Source organism: Galeopterus variegatus, unplaced genomic scaffold (assembly GCF_000696425.1).
Source record: "Galeopterus variegatus unplaced genomic scaffold, G_variegatus-3.0.2 Scaffold7226, whole genome shotgun sequence".
NCBI classification, from domain to species: domain Eukaryota; kingdom Metazoa; phylum Chordata; class Mammalia; order Dermoptera; family Cynocephalidae; genus Galeopterus; species Galeopterus variegatus.
The window spans coordinates 94,280-113,048 of NW_007733337.1; the positions used below are offsets into that span (position 1 = coordinate 94,280).

Consider the following 18,769-nt stretch of genomic DNA (forward strand, 5'->3'; position numbering starts at 1 on the left):
TTTTTCAGGAAAGAAAAACAATTTTTAGATGAAACCATTGATATATTGAGAATTTACAGCAAAATTTTGAGGAGGAAAAGGCTTGCTTTCCATAGCGCTGTTCTAATAATAAAGCTATTCGTTTCTATTTAGAAAAGTTTTATGGGTTATTTATTTACTAAAAATGTCCCATAGTTAATAATGAAGTTACCACAAAGATAATTGAAAAGACATTGTCTTAAAATACTAAGTACCTGTGTTTTAGTGGTTGTAAGGCAAAATATGTCTTGTTCTGCTTAGAATTTGTTTTTAGGGTTGCGTTGTGGGTCCTTACAAATATTTTCTAATGTTCATAACATGTTCTCCTGAATTGGAACAGAATAGAGAGACTGTTCTGACTAGTCCTTGATTTATCAGTTCAATGTTTACTTTTTGTTAAAATACACAGCACCAACTTATTTTAGTTTTTCCTTAAAAGTGAGTGAAATCTACTTTGGAAAATAAACTTGCTTCAATATGTTTCCTCTACTGCCAGAAGAAAGTACTGCTACAGTGTGTTTTTGCCTGTAGGCAGGTGTAGCTCCATTTAAGTTTGGCATTAAGGTTGTCAGTGAAAATCTGGGTAGTTTGCTTGGCTGCTGAAATAAATCAGTAGGTAGTTTGTACATAGACCCTCTCTGTGTAATTGCAAATGACAATAGCTCTACCCGCTTATTGAGAGAATAGTCCTCTGTTTGGGATGATCAGAACTCATTTTATATTCAGTCTTTAAATGAAAATGCGATTGTTTATTTTTACAGATGTCGTTTGTTAAAGAATCCAGCAACAACAAGGAAAGTGGGTGGAGGAATCAAACATTATTTCTTGACTAAAAAAAGCTTATGTTGTAAATGTATTGAAGAGGAGCATTTTGAGTATTTCTACTGTATATTTTCACTTCTCTCTGTTTGTTTTTGGTGTTTTAAGGACTTGTGGTGAATTTAAAGTGAAAGGGGGGAAGACAGAAGATAGGCTAGACTTCAAGGAGGAAAATTAATTATTTTAGCTCCCAGTACACATATACTTCCCTTTATGCCTTAGATATCTTCAAATTAAAGTTTTATATATTAAAAAATAGAATATTTGTTACTCAAATATTTATGTATTTGAGATATATACATATATCTCAGGTATTTTAGAATAATATTTTTCTTGAAAGGGACTTGGGCTGAACTTTTTTGAGGAATTCTTATAAATGTTGATAGCTAATCTCTAATCTGTCTTAGAACAGATGTAGTTTCCTAAGAAAAGGTAAATGTGTAATAACTGAGTATGTATTTTTCCTTAAATGACAATAAAACCAATTTCACTACTAGAACTTATTTCAAAAATACTTCTGGGCTATTTGTATGACTAGTTCATTTTGTGAAATAATAAAATGCCTTAAAATAGTAAGACTTAATAACTTACCAAAATAAGGTATTTCTGAGAGTAGAAGACATTCAAATTATTATTTTATGTCACATTAAAAAAGAGCTTATAGATTTGAAAGTTTTAAGTGATGAGAACTCAATACTGATTTCATGGATCATATAATAGTAATGTTGTATCTATAGTAAATGTAATAACAGATTTTAAAACTTCTACAGAGAAGCAAAGGAATTAGAATAGCCAAACAATTTTGAAAAAGAACAAAGTTGAAGAACTTGCAGTACTGATTTCAAAATTTACCATAAAGCTACAGTAATAAAGATAGGGTAGTACTGGTGAAAGAATAGACACATACGAGTAAATTAATGTGACAATCGAGTTCAGAAATAGACCCAAACATACTTAATCTTTGAGAAAGATACAAAGGTATTTCAATGGTGCTAGAACAATTGGACATCAATACGTAATTTAAAAAGAACCTCTGCCCATATTCTGCACCATGTACAAAAATTAACTCAAAATGGATTATAGACTAAATGTAAAACCTTAAATTACTGAACCTGTAGAAGAAAACATAGGTGAAAATCTTTCTGATTCTTCAAAGATTTCTTTGGTTTGACACAAAGAGAATGGCTCATAAAAGAAAAAAAGATAAATTATTCTTCATTGAAATTAAAAAAGTCTGCTTTTAGAAAATACTGTTAAGATAATGAAAATCAACCCACAGACTGGGAGGATATATTTGCAAAGCACATATCTGATAAAGGGCTGGTATCTAGAATATATATAGAACTCCCGCATCTCAATAATAAGAAAACAAACAACCAAATTTTAAAAAGTGGGCAAAAGATTTGAATAGACACTTCACCAGAGAAAATGCATTATGGCATGTAAGCCCATGAAAAGATGTTCAACATTATTAGTTATTAGAGAAATGCAAATTAAAATCACAATGAGATAACACTACACACCTATTCGAATGGCTAATAAAAAATATTTACAATTTTGAGTGTTGGAAAGGATGTTGATAAACTTGGTCACTCATAGTACTACTTTTGTATTATTTATACAGTGGAATACCATTCACCAATAAAAGGGAATGAGCTTCTCAAATGACTTTATCATTCCATTTATATGACATTCTGGAAAAGGCAAAACTATCGGAGCAGAGTATCAAGTTAGTGTTACCTGAGGGGGTGGTAAGGGATTGATGACAAAAGGACATGAGGGAACTTTTTGGAATGATGCAATGTCCTATATTTTGGTTATTTTTCATTTTTCTTAGGTGTGACACCAGTACTGTGGTTAAGTAAAGCCTTCATTTCTAGGCTTTAATGAGTATTAAGAAGTGAAATGCCTTGATGTTATTTTAAACATACCCACAAACATAAGAAGCAAATAGGTAAAACGTTAAGGATTGTCTCTTGGTAGTGTATATATATGGCTGTGTATTGATATTATTGTTTTAACTTTTTTCTGCAAGTTTGACATTTCTTATAATAGAAGGGAATGTTTTTAGAACTCAGAGCTTAGTTGAGAGAAATGGTATTTATTGATGGTGACCTTATGATATGCAGTGCATTCCTTTAGATCCTATGACTGGCAGGGATCTGCACCTACATTGTGCTCCTAAAAATAATCTTTTTACTGTGCTTTGTTTGGGCCTTATAACATTGGCCAACGTTGAGAATCAGGGTAGAAAATAGTTCTGTGAAATGCTTTGTGTTGTAAGGATGTTTTTGAGACCATTGCTTTCTGTATTACATGGTGTGGGAAAGATGAAATTAGGGGTCTTAATAACAAGAATAGTTGTGATACTTCTCAGAAGTTGGATGTTCAGTGTGTTACAGACATTGAGTTATATTCTACTGGCTGCTAGAAAGCTCACATCTCACTTGTGGCCCATCTCTAGCAAGTGCATTTCCCAGCTGTACTCCTGACCACTTCGTAATTTTCCCTACCTGCCCTTATTTTTCCCTCATTATGATTCCCTCATCCATTTTTTGCTTGTATTTTGCAAGATACTTCATGTCCAGCAATGTTCTAGCCACAGTTAAAGGATTTAAATAATGTAATTTATGATTTGAAAGTCACAACCTAGAAGACATATTTTCACATTATTATTATTAGTCATATAAATAAGTTCCTGCTCCCAAATCCAGGGGTCCTTCATCCTCTGTTCAAATTTAGAATAAGAGTGTTTCTAGAAGATTAAAAAGTATATACTTTTAAATATAATTAAATAAGATATAAAAGTTCCTGTTTTCTGGAGTAACATTGTTGTATCTATATCAGTAAAATACTGGATTTTAGGGGGAAGAGTAATGCAGGGCAAACAACAAGGCCAGTCTATGGAAATGGATTTTTACCAGCTATTGGAATTGGCATTTTGCTTTGAGAATTTTATTTTTTAATGCTGGTTTTTTGTTTTTTTTTTTTTGTTTTGTTTTTTTTCAGCTAAGGGATGTAAAATATGCCATGGTTTTACCTTTGCATTTCTGAAACAATTATGATGTACAAAAAGTCCTAATGGAAAATTACTTTTGAAATGTGTTTAAATTCCTTTCCTCCCATAATAGTTATCTTCCTTTTCTTAAATGGCACTATATATTTTATAAAATATTTTTCACCATCAGCATATTCATACAGGTGTTATATTTATAATTTGCTCTTACTGCCTTCTTGGGAGTTAAAGTCTTCACCCAATTTCTGTTTGGGATTGCTGTATTATATTAGCAGAGATGTATTGTCTGATAACAGAATGCTTTTCATTTATTTATTTATTAATATTATTATTTTTTTGCATTCTAAGATGTTGTGGAGCAGTTGCAGGGAGGGGAGAGAGGAAGAGGGAGGGAAGTAGAGTGGGAGAAGGAGGAAGGACGGGTGCGTGGTTGAGGATTGTGGCACTGCCTTCTTTTTGGCAGGAGAGACCAGAGGGCTTCCAGCGCCAGCTCAGTTGTTGCTGGGCTGGATGCAGATGTCAGGGGGCGTGGCTGAGGCCCTTGGCCCACCACCACCCCAGCTCAGGAGCCAAGGGCGCTTCCTGTGGTGGCTGGGTGTCATTGCTGAGCTGGTTGAGGATGTTGGAGGGGGCATGGCTGAGGCCCTCGGTCTCCCACCACCCTGGTTCGGGAGCCTGGGTTGCTTCCAGAGGCTGCTTGGTCATTGTCTTGGGCTGGTTGTTGTTGTCAGTGGGGCATGGCTGAGGCCCTGGCCCTCCCCCTCCCCAGCTTGGGAGCCCAGGGGCCTGCTGGTCCTTCTAGGTTTTATAGGTGTTCTTTGGTGGTGTTAGATCTTCACTGGTGAATATCAACTTTTGTCTCTGATCTGTGGGTATTTTGTTTTTTCTTTCACTTCTGTGTTGGATTATTAACTGTTCCCACCACTTAAACTCTACACTGGAACTCATTTGCTATCCTTTGCTTACTTCTAAAATGGGGGAACTTCCTGTGGGAACCAGCACTTGAGCCCTGTACTTGAGCTAAATTGCTGCTTTGCTGCTGATTCCCTGGAGAAGGCTTTTTGTGGAGCTCCGGTTTTAATTGTTGACCTTGTACCACTTCCAGGTCTTGTGAGGTCTTGGTACATCTCGGTTGCGTGGAAATGCTGGTCTGGGCCTGAGTCTTTTCAGCAAACTGCATCCCCTGAGTGCTGTATTCCTCACCAGCCTCCACTGAGGGGACCTGTTCTGATTGGGGGCAAATCAGCTGTCCATGCAGTGCCCCAATGTTCCCCCGGTGGCCTCTGTACTCTAAACACTTCCCATTCGGTGGTCCTTTGCTATGAATCACTGGCCTTTGAGTGGCTCCTTTTTTCAGTTGTCTTCTTGCTCCTCGCTCCTATGTGGGTCCACAGGAACCCTGTTAGTGGTCTTGCTAGCCTGGGGGCCACCAAGGCCCTCTTCTCCTCTGCCACCTCCAAACAACTTCATATGAAAGGCACAGCTGTGGCTTTTGCCAGCTGTTGCTCCGTGTGCTCACCAGGGCCAGCCTCTTAAGCAGCTGGGGCTTGAAATGGCCAGAGTGGTTCTTTCTTTCTCTCATTGTGGCTTCTCCTGCCTTCATGAACTCCATAGGTCTCTCCTCTTCCCCTGAGCTCTAGTGGCCCCAGCTTGGCTGTTGTTGCTTTTTAATAGTTGTAAATTGATTTGTAGGAGAGAGTGATGCTGGGGACTGTCTATTTTGCCATTTTGACCAGAAGCCTGACAACAAAATGCTTAAAGCAGGGATAACTCTTATTCTGAAGTATATGTTGCATGAAGTAATGATGACTAAGACATATTTAAGACTATTTTAGTCTGTTTCTGTTACTTATAACATAAATACCTGAACCTGGGTAATTTGTAAAGAAACAATATTTATTGCTTACAGTTGCAGAGGCTGGGAAACCTAAAGTGGGGCTTTGGGGGACACAATCCAATCCATAGCAAAGACACGTGTGTGTGTGTTTGTGTGTGTGTAAAGTAGGAGTGTTTTTTGGTGAACCTTAAGTTTGTTCTAACTTTTTTTTTTTGTATTTATTTTATTCTGAATTTATTCTCAAGCCATAAGTTTTTGTTTCTTCAGTTTCTTCTGGGATATCTTTTTCTTCTGTACAACCTCCTCTTCTGGTTTGGGAGCAATTTGTTCCTTTTCAGTAAGGATCATCTCAATGTGGCAGGGGGAGCTCATGTATGGGTTAATCCGACCATAAGTTCTAGAAGTACGGTGGCGCATCTTGGGTGCTTTATTCAGCTGGATATGCTCAATCACCTGAGAATCTACATCTAAACCCTTAAGTTCAGCATTACTCTCTGCATTTTTAAGCATGTGCAGCAAAAATTCAGCACTCTTTTTGGGCCACCGACCCTGTGTCCACCCTCACCGTTTGGCCTGGGCACACCTACCAACTCCACCATTGTAACGCCTGAATGGTACACATTGCTTCTGTAAGGTGACATCCTTCAGATACTTGGTGGCTTTACAGATATGCATACCCTTGATGGCCTGAGCAGTTTCATGGGTGTTCTTAAAGTGAACACGAAGATTTGAACCTCTTGATTTGCATGATTTTGTGGGGTTTTCTGGGTCAAGCGAATAGCGAACCACCTTAGGATGCTTACTGGAAGAGCATGTATTCTAACTTTAAAAAAAAAATTCACTTAGGCTGGCTAGATAGCTCAGTTGGTTAGAGCATGGTCTTGTAACACCAAGGTCAGGTGTTTGGATCCACTCACCAGCTAGCTGCCAATATGTTTAAAAAAAAAAAAAAAAAAAAAAAAAAAAAAAAAAAAATATATATATATATATATATAAAATAAAAAAGTATTCACTTGATAAATAAGGTTCTCTTTTTTAGCTCATTCCTAAGTTCAGTGGCACGTTCCTCTCATAATTTTTTTGACTTTAAAAATCTGGAAAGTAGCTTGTTGAACTATATGATCTATAAAAGCTTTTGTATTTATGAAACTTTTATTTTATATTGAGGCACACTTAAACCTTAACCTTAATAACCTGTGATCTTTTACCAAGGGGGATACACTAAGATTAATTCCTCAAACAGGGTTAGTGGTAAACATAGGCAGGAGGAAGGTAAGATTTCCATCTCCTTTGCCCCAGGTAGAATGATTCCTAGAACTAGGATTTAGCTTTCTTTGCTCACATCTCCGGACTTCACGTCTAGTTTGCCAAAATATGGTAAAACAAGGTGTACACTTTTCTTTCTTCACCTGTTTTTAAGTGAAAGTACTATTCATTCTCATCCTTACGCTCATTCATTTCTTAACACATAAGAATCCAGTTTTGTTTTGTAGCAGTGGCTGTTAGTCATGTGAACCCTGTACAGCATCTCCATTTACACTGCTTCACACGTCACTCACAGGACAAGTTCCCACAAAGAACTGTTTTGTTCTGCTGTCGATCCACCCTAAAGAAACCAGTTTCCAAACTATGCCCAGCTTTGTAAATCAAGATAAACTGGTCAGAAATTGGATACAGAAACAAACAAGAAACCAAATAATGCTTCCTAGTTAAGCAGAGTATAATAAAATTATAGGTCATGAAATGTTTTGCATTCTAAGAATATTCCAGTGTGAAAGTCTATATCACATTCATATTGTAATCAGTCCAAAGTCTTTACTTTTTTCCTTTTACTGTTAGAGTTCAACAAATATAAGTAATGCTTTTGGTAAGATATTTAGGGCAACAGAGGGCAGTGAAAACAAATGATGAATGTGAACTTTCGTTTTGTGATTCTTAGCCAGTCCTGTATGAGATAACTAAGGATGAGGGTTGAGAAGAGGAGGAGTTTGGTGTGTAGGCACAGAGTTCCTTCTTTTGGGAAAGTTACTGGACCACAGTGAGGAGGGAATATAGTCGTATTCAGAACTTATTTTCCCAGATACTCTTCATCTATGTCAGGAAAAAAGGATTATACCCATACACAATCGGAAGTAACAAAATGTGTTTTTCACCACAAAGTTACACATAGTGTATTCACAGCTTAGTTCATGGTTTTTGAAAATACTCTGGATATATTTTCTCGTTAAATAAATGTTTTCTCAAACAAAATTCTCAAATTGTTTTCTCTTTTACCTTCTTGTTTAGAACTTTCAAGAATGTCAAGCCCTGTTCAAAAGGTTTGTTTTCTTTCAGATGACCTAGTCTTTTAACTTAGTATCAAATAGCCTTCCTAGGAATCTGCATCTTTGTGATGTGTTTTTTTCTCCCCTTGAGAAATTAAAAAAGGAAACAAAAGAAGCAAAGAAAATTTAAAATGTCCTCTTTTCATTATTCCAACAATAGGCAAAGACCAAACTTCCATAGCCAAAACAAGTTAGAGAATTCTCAGAGTGCTCCATGGAAATAGATGGTCTAGGTCTTGAATCAAATGAATATGTTACACTATATAAAACTAGTACAGAGAATAAGTGACATCTAAAATTTTCCCCTTCTCCTTCTTTCCCAATATATTTTGAGAAGAAAACTATAATAAAAATATTTTTTTCCTCATAAAGCTCTTTCCCCACCACAGATATTCACATGCACATATTTACTTGGTGTGCTGAAGAAACTAGGTTAGCAGGGGGAGCTTTTCTAAAACTTGTTTCTTAAGTGAGAATACAAAAGGATTATATGGAGTAATGAAATGCCTTCTTGCTTCCAGCTGCTTCTCCCTGGCACTCTTTCCTCAAGTTTCATAGTCTCTGCTCTACTCTACACACTGATGATTCAGGACTAACTGATTTCTCAGTTAAATTCCAACTCAGTAGGATTTAAATTGTTAAAGGAATAATCTTAATATGTGAACTAGGATTTCTTTTTTAGTATTACATTTTTGTTGAGGTATAATTTATTTAGTGTAAAATGCACATATCTTACCTGTACTTTTTGAGTTTTGCCACATGTATCCATCAGGATCAATGAGGAGGACTTTCTCAAAATATGCCTGCCAGGAGGTTAAGAAGTTTTCTAGGTGATTCTGAGCTACACCCAGTAAAAAACCATTGCTTTTGTAAAGAACCAAATTGAGTAATGTACATAACAATGCACAATATATTTTAAAATGTCATGCAGATGAAAGTTAGGTTATTATTTTTAAAAAGCTTAAATTTCTTTGTACCTTTTTATAGGGTTTGCCATACTGACTCACAAGTGAAATTCTCAATTTGCTTTTCTATTTGTTTTTAAGAAAATTAATGCAAAACTTCATGATGGAGTATGTCAGCGCTGTAAAGAAGTTCTTGAATGGCGTGTAAAATACGGCAAATACAAACCATTATCAAAACCTAAAAAATGGTGAGTTAAGTTTCTTAATTACCTTATGAGTGGTATATGTATCATAGCTTATTATTTAATTTCTATTTCGGATTTTTAAAGTTGTGTCCAAATAAATTTTAAGATAAATAAAGGAAAAAACTTTGTTCTCCCATGTAGAATTTCATCTTGCATGCTAAATCTTGGTTTGTGATGGCAGACATATTGAAAAAGTAGATTCATCATTCCCTGCCCTATTCTCCCATTTAAAAAATGCACTATTTTTATAGAAACTTGTTCATAAAAGGTGGGTTAGGGCAGAGAAGACTGTTTTGCCAAATTTTCTTGTTCACTGACAAAGTAACAGTATTTACCATAGGTTATTGTTTTTACCAATTCTTAAAAGGAATCTGACCTTTCAATGCAACACATGAAGATTACTGAAATGTCTTAGGTTCAGTATCATAAGGGAATATCAGTAGATTGATAATTTATAGTTTCATATGGAGATTTAGGTTCAAGTGAAAAGATACTGGACTTACTTTCTCATCCCTGTATCCCTAACCCTTCTATAATTCTGGGATTCTCTTATATCAGCCTATATACATCTTATGCTGCTTCTGTACATCCTTTAGCTTAACTGAGTAAAAAACAATATTAGACAATAAGTGCTACATGAAAGAGAAAGTGATTTTTTAAAATTAGCATTATTCTTTTTACATTTTGAATGTTAATTTGGTAATCTATGTAGTAGCTATTTAGAACATATATACTCATTGTTGCTTTATTTTCCTTTTAGCTATTCAGTAGTTGCATCTCCCTTGAATGTATTTCCTTTTTCTTTATGTGAGCAAATTTGATTTAAAGTTTGGAAGGTCGGTCTAAATAATAAATATAATATAACCTTTGGTATTTAATTTTTTTTTCTTTTTTAAAAGATGACCAGTAAGGGGATCTTAACCCTTGACTTGGTGTTGCCAGCACCATGCTCAGCCAATGAGCAACGGGCCATCCCTATATAGGATCTGAACCTGTGGCCTTGGTGTTATCAGCACTGCACTCTCCCTAGTTAGCCACAGGCTAGCCCCTTGGTGTTTAATTCTATTGAAAATATTATGTCAGCCCCTTTGGGAATCCAAAACTCAAGCTGTGGAGTAATTTACTTATTTTAGAATATTTAATGGCTGTGAGTGTTTTAACTTAGGTGATTTATTTTGCCTAAAATGCTCCTTTTAAAGGAAAAATCCTCAAGGAATTATAAATAAACTTAAGCTTTTTAGATTTTTTTTCCTGTACTACTCTTTCAGAGCAGAATTTGTGGTGTTTATAACTGGTATACTTGACACCCCCTTTAATTAGCTTACAGGTTTCTTTTCTTCTGTCTTTCAGTCTTTTTTTCCCCCTGTTCTGTAGCATTTCCTCCCAAAAGAAAACACTGTATTTTATTTTTTTTTGGCAGCTGGCTGGTATGGGGATCTGAATTCTTGACCTTGGTGGTATAACACCACGCCTGCCAGTCGTCAACTCCCCCGCCCCAAAAAAGCACATGGTCATCTATTACTGATGTTTAACTGGTACTTTGATCTGTTAAAATAATTTTAAATATCTCTGACTACTCAAAAGCTTTAGGTCTTCTTTATAAAGTGAAAGGTTCTGTAGGGGGCCGGGGAAAACTTCTTCACCTCTGAAGTTTCTTTTAAAAAAAGAAAAAAAATCAATTGTCAATATTCAATTAATATGAAGAAAAGGCATAATAAATCTTATTATTTAAAAATGCTAGGGATGGGGGCAGTACATGGGGGAATCACAAGAGAGTAACTTCCTAATAATGCAGTGGGGGTATAAAGCTTATCTACCAATGTTCATGAGAGAGGGAAGGTGGGGGAGGTACAAGCCCAAGAACAATGGCCTGGGACCAGGTTTCTCTGGAGCCCTGGGGGAGGTGGTGTCACCGGTAAAAGAAGGAAGGAAGAAGTTAAGGTAAGCAGAGACTGTCTTGTTATGCAGATGAAAATATCTCAGGTAATCTCAAAGCTGCGCTCAGAAAGAATGGATAGTAGCCAGCGTAAGCCTGCCTCAGAGGAAGGTTGGTGTTTGCATATGCACATGTCCACTTCATTCCACAAAAAACAGCCTAGCTAATCTTGTTTTCCTGGTCTTTCTGAATTAGCTATCTTGAAAAAGTCAAAGAAGTATATTTCGGGCTGAAATATTTTACTTTCCCACAGTTAATAAAGATAAAAGCACAAAGACCCATTGCTACCCTTTTTTTTTATAGACTGCCGCTTAATCAGAAGTCAGGACAATCTGTACCAGGATTCTCCCTCCCCCTCATTTTGGCTCATGTCTTTTGATCTTAAGGCCAGGAGGTGTTACTCCTTGGTGGAGGGCTGCTATGGTGCTGTCAGCATCTCCGTTGACACCGAATGGCATAATCATTACTAGACCTGTGTAAGAGGGTTCAGACTTTAAGATTATTAATATGTATAATTATTGTGGTTCAGGACAAGCCTAAGTCTTTTTGTATGAAATGTTATTTTTCAAGTGACTTCTCTGTGACTTTTGAAAAAGAAACTCAAAGATAAATGAAAACCATTCTTTTCTATTTCTGCTGAGTCCCAAGTCATGTACAGACACTGTAAATAACCTTGGGTGTGGAGCTGAGTTATTGGAAAAGCAAGCTGTCTTTTATATATATATATATATATATATATATGATTTGTATAACTTTTAAAGAAGGAAGGAATCTTGATATGTTTTATATTTAAAAAACCCACTTGTAGACGTTCATTCTTTTTTCAGGTACTAGAAGTATAAATCATTAAAATACTTTGTGCCCTTTCTCAAGTAGTGCAAGGCCAGCAATGAAGTGAGTTCTTTTCTTCTTCATTCTGAGCTCAGAGGGATTAAAAGTTTTACCCAAAACAAAAGTAAAGGAGATGGAATTAAGATTCAAATGCAAATTGATCGGATTCCAAAGCCGTGTTTTCCTACTCTGTCATGGTGACTTCTCTGTGTGGTATTATTCATTCAAGTAGTCCTTTTCCCCCCTCTTCACCTGATGCTTTATTAATTTTTTACAAATGTCACTTGTCTTGTTTTTGGAAGTTGTCTCCTGCCTAGACCACATATATAAGGATACTTCAAAAAGTTTGTAGAAAAATGGAATTAAAAGATAATACAAATCTTTCTCTGGGTTTTTGAAGGCTCCTCGTCTTCAAAATTCTGAGTTCCACCCTGCCTTTTTTTCCCCTCTTAATATATGTATCTTTGGAAAAATAAATAGGTTTTGCTTTTAGGTCCTGAAATGCCTAAGCCGGCATTTGAACCAGGAAGGAATGCTACCGGCACATAGTGGGAAGAGACTAGGGATGCTGCTGAATAGTACACAGGACAGCCCCCCACACCAGAAGAAAGCCAGCGCAACATGTCAAGAGTGTCTTGGTTGAGAAACCTGCTCTATAGGAGATAGATGGATACTCACAGGGCCAAAGCACAGAAATGTCCTTTATCTTTGTTCAGTGGTTTTCAAACTTTTCAGCAGAACTCTTTAATAAAACAAAAGCTTATCAAGGAGTCTCATGAATACAGGCCGAAACAGAACTGTCTTAAATGGGGAAAAAAGAGCCCAGATCTTAAATGTCATGAGATGAATGTTCATTGAACATAGATTCTATCATAAAAATATTTCAAGTGAAAAAGCCTTGGAACCAGCATTGCTCCAGAGATATCTGACCTAATAGTTTCATGTTGTATGGGTGCTTTATGCCTAAAAAACACTCCTTTTCATTAAATCTTTTTATTAAACAAAGCCACTCCCCTGGCCTTCACATCCAGGTATTTAGCATCTCATAATTTAAAAAAAAAAAGTAATACTGATTGGGAGAGAATAAGAGAGCAGAGGATGAGATGTTGCTAAATAGGTCATACCACCTTATGGCAGCCTCTCTAACCGCACTTGCTCTCTCTTTACTATAAAGCTTTAAAAAAAAAACAAAAAAAAAATCCAAATAGCCAGACCAACACCTTAAAGATAATCTTTTATCTACCACTCCCTTTCCTTTTTAACCCCTTTGTTTTTAAAGGGAAAAAGTTCTATACCCCTAAAATTCTGCTTAATGAAGAATACCACTGTCCTCATTTTTCAAAGAAAACAAATTAGTGCATAGAGAACACCAGATATATCTACCAGCTTATGATTAAATTCGTGACAGTAACTTGTACTCATTCCTTGGCAATGGATTATTGTATTTGTCTATCAATGTTTATTAAGCAACTACTATGACAAGCCTCCTTGAACTAGTAGTAATCACAATTTAGATAGGTAGATTCTTTTTGTAACCATCCAAGCTGTACTTGGTTTTAGCACTTAGAAACTGAGCATACCACTCACTAGGAAGTACCTGAGGAGTAATGTGTGCTGTATGCAGTGATCAGTCCACACTGATCCCTGTTCTTCATATAATCTGAATTTATAGCATCCGAGTAAAGATATTTTAGGACATCTGAAGATTAAATGCATTATTGTAGAATCTTCTATTAGAAAATCTGTCTAAATGCTAATAAGCATTGGCATTTATTACAATTGATAGTTGGAATGGAAATGCAAAAGCTTTATATTTTTTAATAGTAGGGTCAAAGCCAGAGAAGGCTCTTGACTTTGTGATGTTTCCTGTAGGGAAATGGCTAAAGAAAAATAAAGTTAAGTGCCTTAAGGATGGAATATGTAGCAGGAAGAAATAGTAGAGACTATAAAAGGTCTTACTAAAAATTGAATGTTTAATTTCCATGTTTATTGCCTAAAGACTGACTTTCTATAGATTGTTTTATTTTTGCCACGTAACTAAATATAGCAGTTGGGTTGCTTACCTGGTTTATAGATTATCAGGCCCATTCCCATCCTGTCCAAACATCATTTTTGTTATTAATTTAGGGTATTAGATTGAGTGTATATAGAAGGTGGAGTTTATACCAGTTGCCCATTACATTTTACAAAGTTTATTGGCTAAGAAAAGAAGGATTGGAATTTTTAAGTGTTGAATTAAATTTTGCACAAAACTCCAGGTGACATTCCAATCAATTTCATTCAAATAAATACATTACTAGAAATAAATTCATTGTTAGCCATCACATTGCCAGACAAGTGAAAAATTGGTTACTTACTGCTGCAAAGGACATGATGAATTAGGAAGAAAAAAAATTGTTCTAAAATACAGAGAAAAAATAATAAACAGGAGAAAGGAATATTAAATGATTAAAACTTCATTGTCAGTCTGTTCTTCTCTCTAGATGCATGTTTTCCTGTGTATAGTTTATTTGAAAATTCAGGTAAGTTTGTGATGGCAGAGGTTATTAGGATGAAGGTAGTTGAACAATATATGCTGTATGTCAGAATTCAAGCAGAATTAAAAGATAGGAAAGACTTCAGCTGTAGTTCAGTTCTTTCATTTCTTTCTCCTGCGTGTCCCTGCCTTCTCTAAACATGCTGAAGGTCAGCTGGGGAAACCCCTGAAGTTGGGGACTTTCCCCCAATAATACAGCATGACTTCCAAGAATGAGGATTAGGAATGAGCAAGTGAATGAACAAATGACTATTTTTGTGAAGCCAAAGGATAGGACGTGTCATTTGCTCTTGTTAGTTTTTTTCTTCTTGTTTCATAACCTTGGTGATCCATGAACATTAATCAAAGTTGCCTATCAAAATAAGGTTTTGGTCTGCTTTGACTATATGAGGGTACTTCAAAAAGTTCATGGAGGGCCGGCCCGGTGGCGCACTGGATAAGTGCGCCGCTTGGGAAGCGCGGCAGCGCTCCCGCCTGAGGGTTCGGATCCCACGTACAGACCGGTTCCCGCTCGCTGGCTGAGCGAGGTGTGGGAGCAGCGCCGAGGGTTGCGATCCCGTTGCTGGTCCCCGGTCTGGTGCGGGGGCAACACTGAGGGTTGCAATCCGTTGCCGGACACGGAAAAAGATAAAAGACAAAAAAAAAAAAAAAGTTCATGGAAAAATTTGTATTATCTTTTAATTCTATTTTTCCACAAACTTTTTGAAGTACCCTCATACGTTTAATGAAAAAGATATAAGACCTGGAATTTTTGGTTAGTGGCTGGATCTGTATCCTTAAATCTGGTTATCTTTTTTCATTGTTCTTTTATTAAACAAAGGTCAGCAGTGTTATATACTACAATTTTATCAGTCCCTCCATGGGTACCAGTGTGTGACAATACACACTGGCCTCTTTGGTTGTGCTTTCCAGTTCCAGCATTTCTTATGATAGGCTGCGGCTCTGAAGTTTAATCTTTTATGAGAGTTGAGTCACCACATTCCAGGCATATGAAAATGTCCTAGAGTGGAGTTTTATGATAGCTATTTCTGTCACATTGCAGTATTTGGTGACTGTAATCTCTGGCTTTATTCTTGTCTTAATATTTTTAAAGTTAAACACTGAGAGTTTTCATTACTTCCATCAATTGTTTACCTGTACATGAAGACTACTTTTAACGGTGATTGGTGCAGTGAGCTTTGATTTTAAATTGCCTGCCCTAAAGTATTGGATAATTTCTATTTTTCTCTGTTTTTTTCCTAAGCAGTTCTTAGTCAGAGGAGAGTATTTTGTGCTTTAAAGAAGTACGCTAACGTTCTACTGCAATAAGAAGAGGTAGTATAACCTCTCCATTTACTTTCCAACACATTATCTAGGGACACAGGAAGTGAAGTGTAACTTCTTGTACTCAAGCTACTTGGAATTTGGGCATATTATTTTCTTAAAAGCATTTTATAAATAGCATATGAAGTCATCCCATAGTATGGTATTAGAATCTTCCGATGTTGAGCAGATTACTTAGAGCTACTGCAGGAAATGTGATTTTATGAAACTCTGTCAATGTTGAGTTTGTTATTTGCACACCAAGGGTGGAGTACCACAGCTCACTGTTTACAAAAGCACCTAGTCACCACATATATGAGAGTACTTCAAGTGGAGCTGAATTATGGTAAAGGTTAAAGTGTAATAACCAGAAAACAAAGGTGGTGCCAGAAAAGTTGTAACAAATTAAAATAAAACCTTTTATTTCTAGCAACAACTAATCTGTTTTATGTCAGTCCCAGTGGAAGATCCTAAGAAGGTAGAAAAGAAATTTTACCTCCCCTACACAGATCTTCCAAATGTTGATATGTTTAATTATACACTATTAAAAGTCATGTTATTATCACAACAGTGTCATCAAAAAGCCTTTTGAGGGTTTTTTGTTTTTTAACTGAGATTGTGATGAAATTAGTGATTATTAATATGATTTAATGCCACTGTCTTTGTTCATGCTAAGGGGACAGCACTTTTAGTACCCATTATAAAGAATGGGACTCAGAGACTTTAAGGTGATGTAGTGGCTAAAGGAAAACTTTACCCTTAATGATTAATTAATAAAAATCACTGACAAATTTAGATCAGTAGGAAAAAAAGGCATAACAAATTTTACTGTTTAACATGCTGGGAGAAGGCAAAGCACGGGGGAATCACAAGGGAGTAATGTCCCCAGATTCCAATGGGAGTAACAAAGCTTACATACCAGTGTTCATGAGAGAGAAGATGGGGGGAGGTAGAAGCCCCACAACAGTGGCCTGAGACCAGGTTTCTCTGAAGTTCTGGGAGGAGGTGAAAAGAAGGAAGTCAGAAGTTAGTTGACAGATCTAGTTTGCAAATGAAAGTACTCCAGGTAATCTCACAGCTGCCCTCAAAGAAGAGAAAATAGCCAAAGGAGGGGCAACTCAGGAAGCCTGGCTGTGTGCACTTACAGATGTAAATTTCTTTTCACGAAGAAAACAGTTTTCTAGCTAGTCTTGTGTTTCCAGTCTCTCTGAATTAGTCATCTTGAAATATGTCAAAGAAATATATTTTGGGGCCAAAATATTTTGCTATCCTACAGTGACTTTCACAGATTTTATGGCAAGGACATGTCAATGATGGGCTAGAATCCGTCTCCTGTTTCCCAAACCAGTGTTCATTTCCTGCTATTTCACAGTGGTCCATTGAAAACTTCAAATCTGTCCTTGATTTTCATCCTTAAATATATAGTGAATATTTACTAGTTTTTAATTAGTTTTTCTTAACTTTTGTTTCTCATTGTAAAAAAAAAAGTGACAACATTTTTAAAAAGTGTATTACTGCCTCCTTTGTCAGTAAACATGGTTGATAGGAGTGACCTGTGTTTTTATTTGACCACAGTTTCCACTGAAATGATTAGTTGGCATGTATGCACGGTCAAGATTGTTCAATTGTTTCTCAGAATTGTATTACATAGAGAAATGAAAAGAAGGAAAAACCACCATTATTTTAACATCTCTGAAGTTTTCTTAGCTATGGGCTCATAAAATGCTTAATGTAGTCATTTTCAAAGGAAAATTTATATTTAGGTGAATTTAAAGTTTTTCCTTACTATGAATTTTTTAAGAAAAAAATACCAAGGATTGATTAAAGAATTTATAGCTATTTATAAAAATGTATCAAGAGACTTCATAGGTTTTATGACAATTTGGTATGCATGTCTCTTGTCATTAAAATAATATTTAAACCGTTCTCGTACTTTAGAGTAGGATTCTTTGGATAGGTAAATGTACAATTGAGGTGTAAAGAATGCAGATAACTTTTACTTCCAGACCTTCTCTCACTCCACTCCTAATCGGGCATAAAGCCTTGTAGGAGCCAAGGGAAAAACTTCCTCTTCACCCCTGAAGGTTTGCTAATAAGAGTCACTGCCAAATTTAGATTAATATAAAGAAATGGCATAACAAATTTTATTATTTTAACATGCTGGGAGGAAGAATACGCAGGGGAATCTCAAGAGAGTAATTTCCCAGTTTCCCAATAATCCAAACAAATTTATATACCAGTGTTTATGAGAGAGAGAAGGTGGGGGAGTTACGAGCCCCGGAACAATGGCCTGTGACCAGGTTTCTCTGGGGGAGGTGAACACAGGTAAAGGGAAGATGTTGGAAGTTAAAGCTGGGTAGAGACCTCCTATATGAGATGAAAATACTTCACCTGTAATCTTCACATCTCAGAAACAATACATGGCAGCTAAAGGAGGGGCCTCAGAGGAAGCCTGGCTGTTTCTCTCCCACCAAAAGGCTTCCAGCTAGTCTTGTTTTTCCAGTCTTCCTGAATTAGCCATCTTGAAATAGGTCAAGTAATATATTTTGGGGTCGAAATATTTAACTTTCCCACACCTGGATTAAGAGTTTCGAAAGAGAAGGCACATTAAAGTCCTACTTCTGCGACAGAGAAACTAGAAGGTTGTGAACTTCAAAATTTTTTGTAATTTATGTTTTCACAATCATATTTCACATTCATAAAAAGGAGAAATGTCATTTAAGTGTGTGAATCCTAGCCTTGCTATAGATAGGTATATTTATATTCAGAGCTACTATCGTAAGAGAACCTGATTTTCAGAAGGAATTAAAATTTGAAAAGAGCATAATCACTTTCAGCAATAGAATTGACCATTATAGTCTCAACCAGTAATAGGAATACTGGAAAACCCCTACTTGAATATTGTCCCGACCCGCGGGATATTCAACGCAGACCCTGGGGGGGGGGAGTGGGAATTGGATGGGACAAGAGACGCGAGAGATGGGAGACAAGACAGTATTC

The 18,769-nt window shown here is 36.3% G+C and overlaps 1 protein-coding gene across 1 annotated transcript in view; it reads left to right on the forward strand.

The window, feature by feature from the left end:
* The window catches only part of LOC103607195 (chromosome unknown open reading frame, human C9orf85), a gene marked incomplete at its 3' end in the record, with an annotated part of 43,612 nt that extends 34,445 nt beyond the window's left edge, over positions 1–9,167 (forward strand). Inside the window, exon 2 of the mRNA XM_008591728.1 lies at positions 9,061–9,167. Within this exon, the coding sequence (XP_008589950.1) occupies positions 9,061–9,167 (107 nt within the window). The remainder of the gene's footprint in view (positions 1–9,060) is intronic.
* Between the last annotated feature and the right edge of the window lie 9,602 nt (positions 9,168–18,769).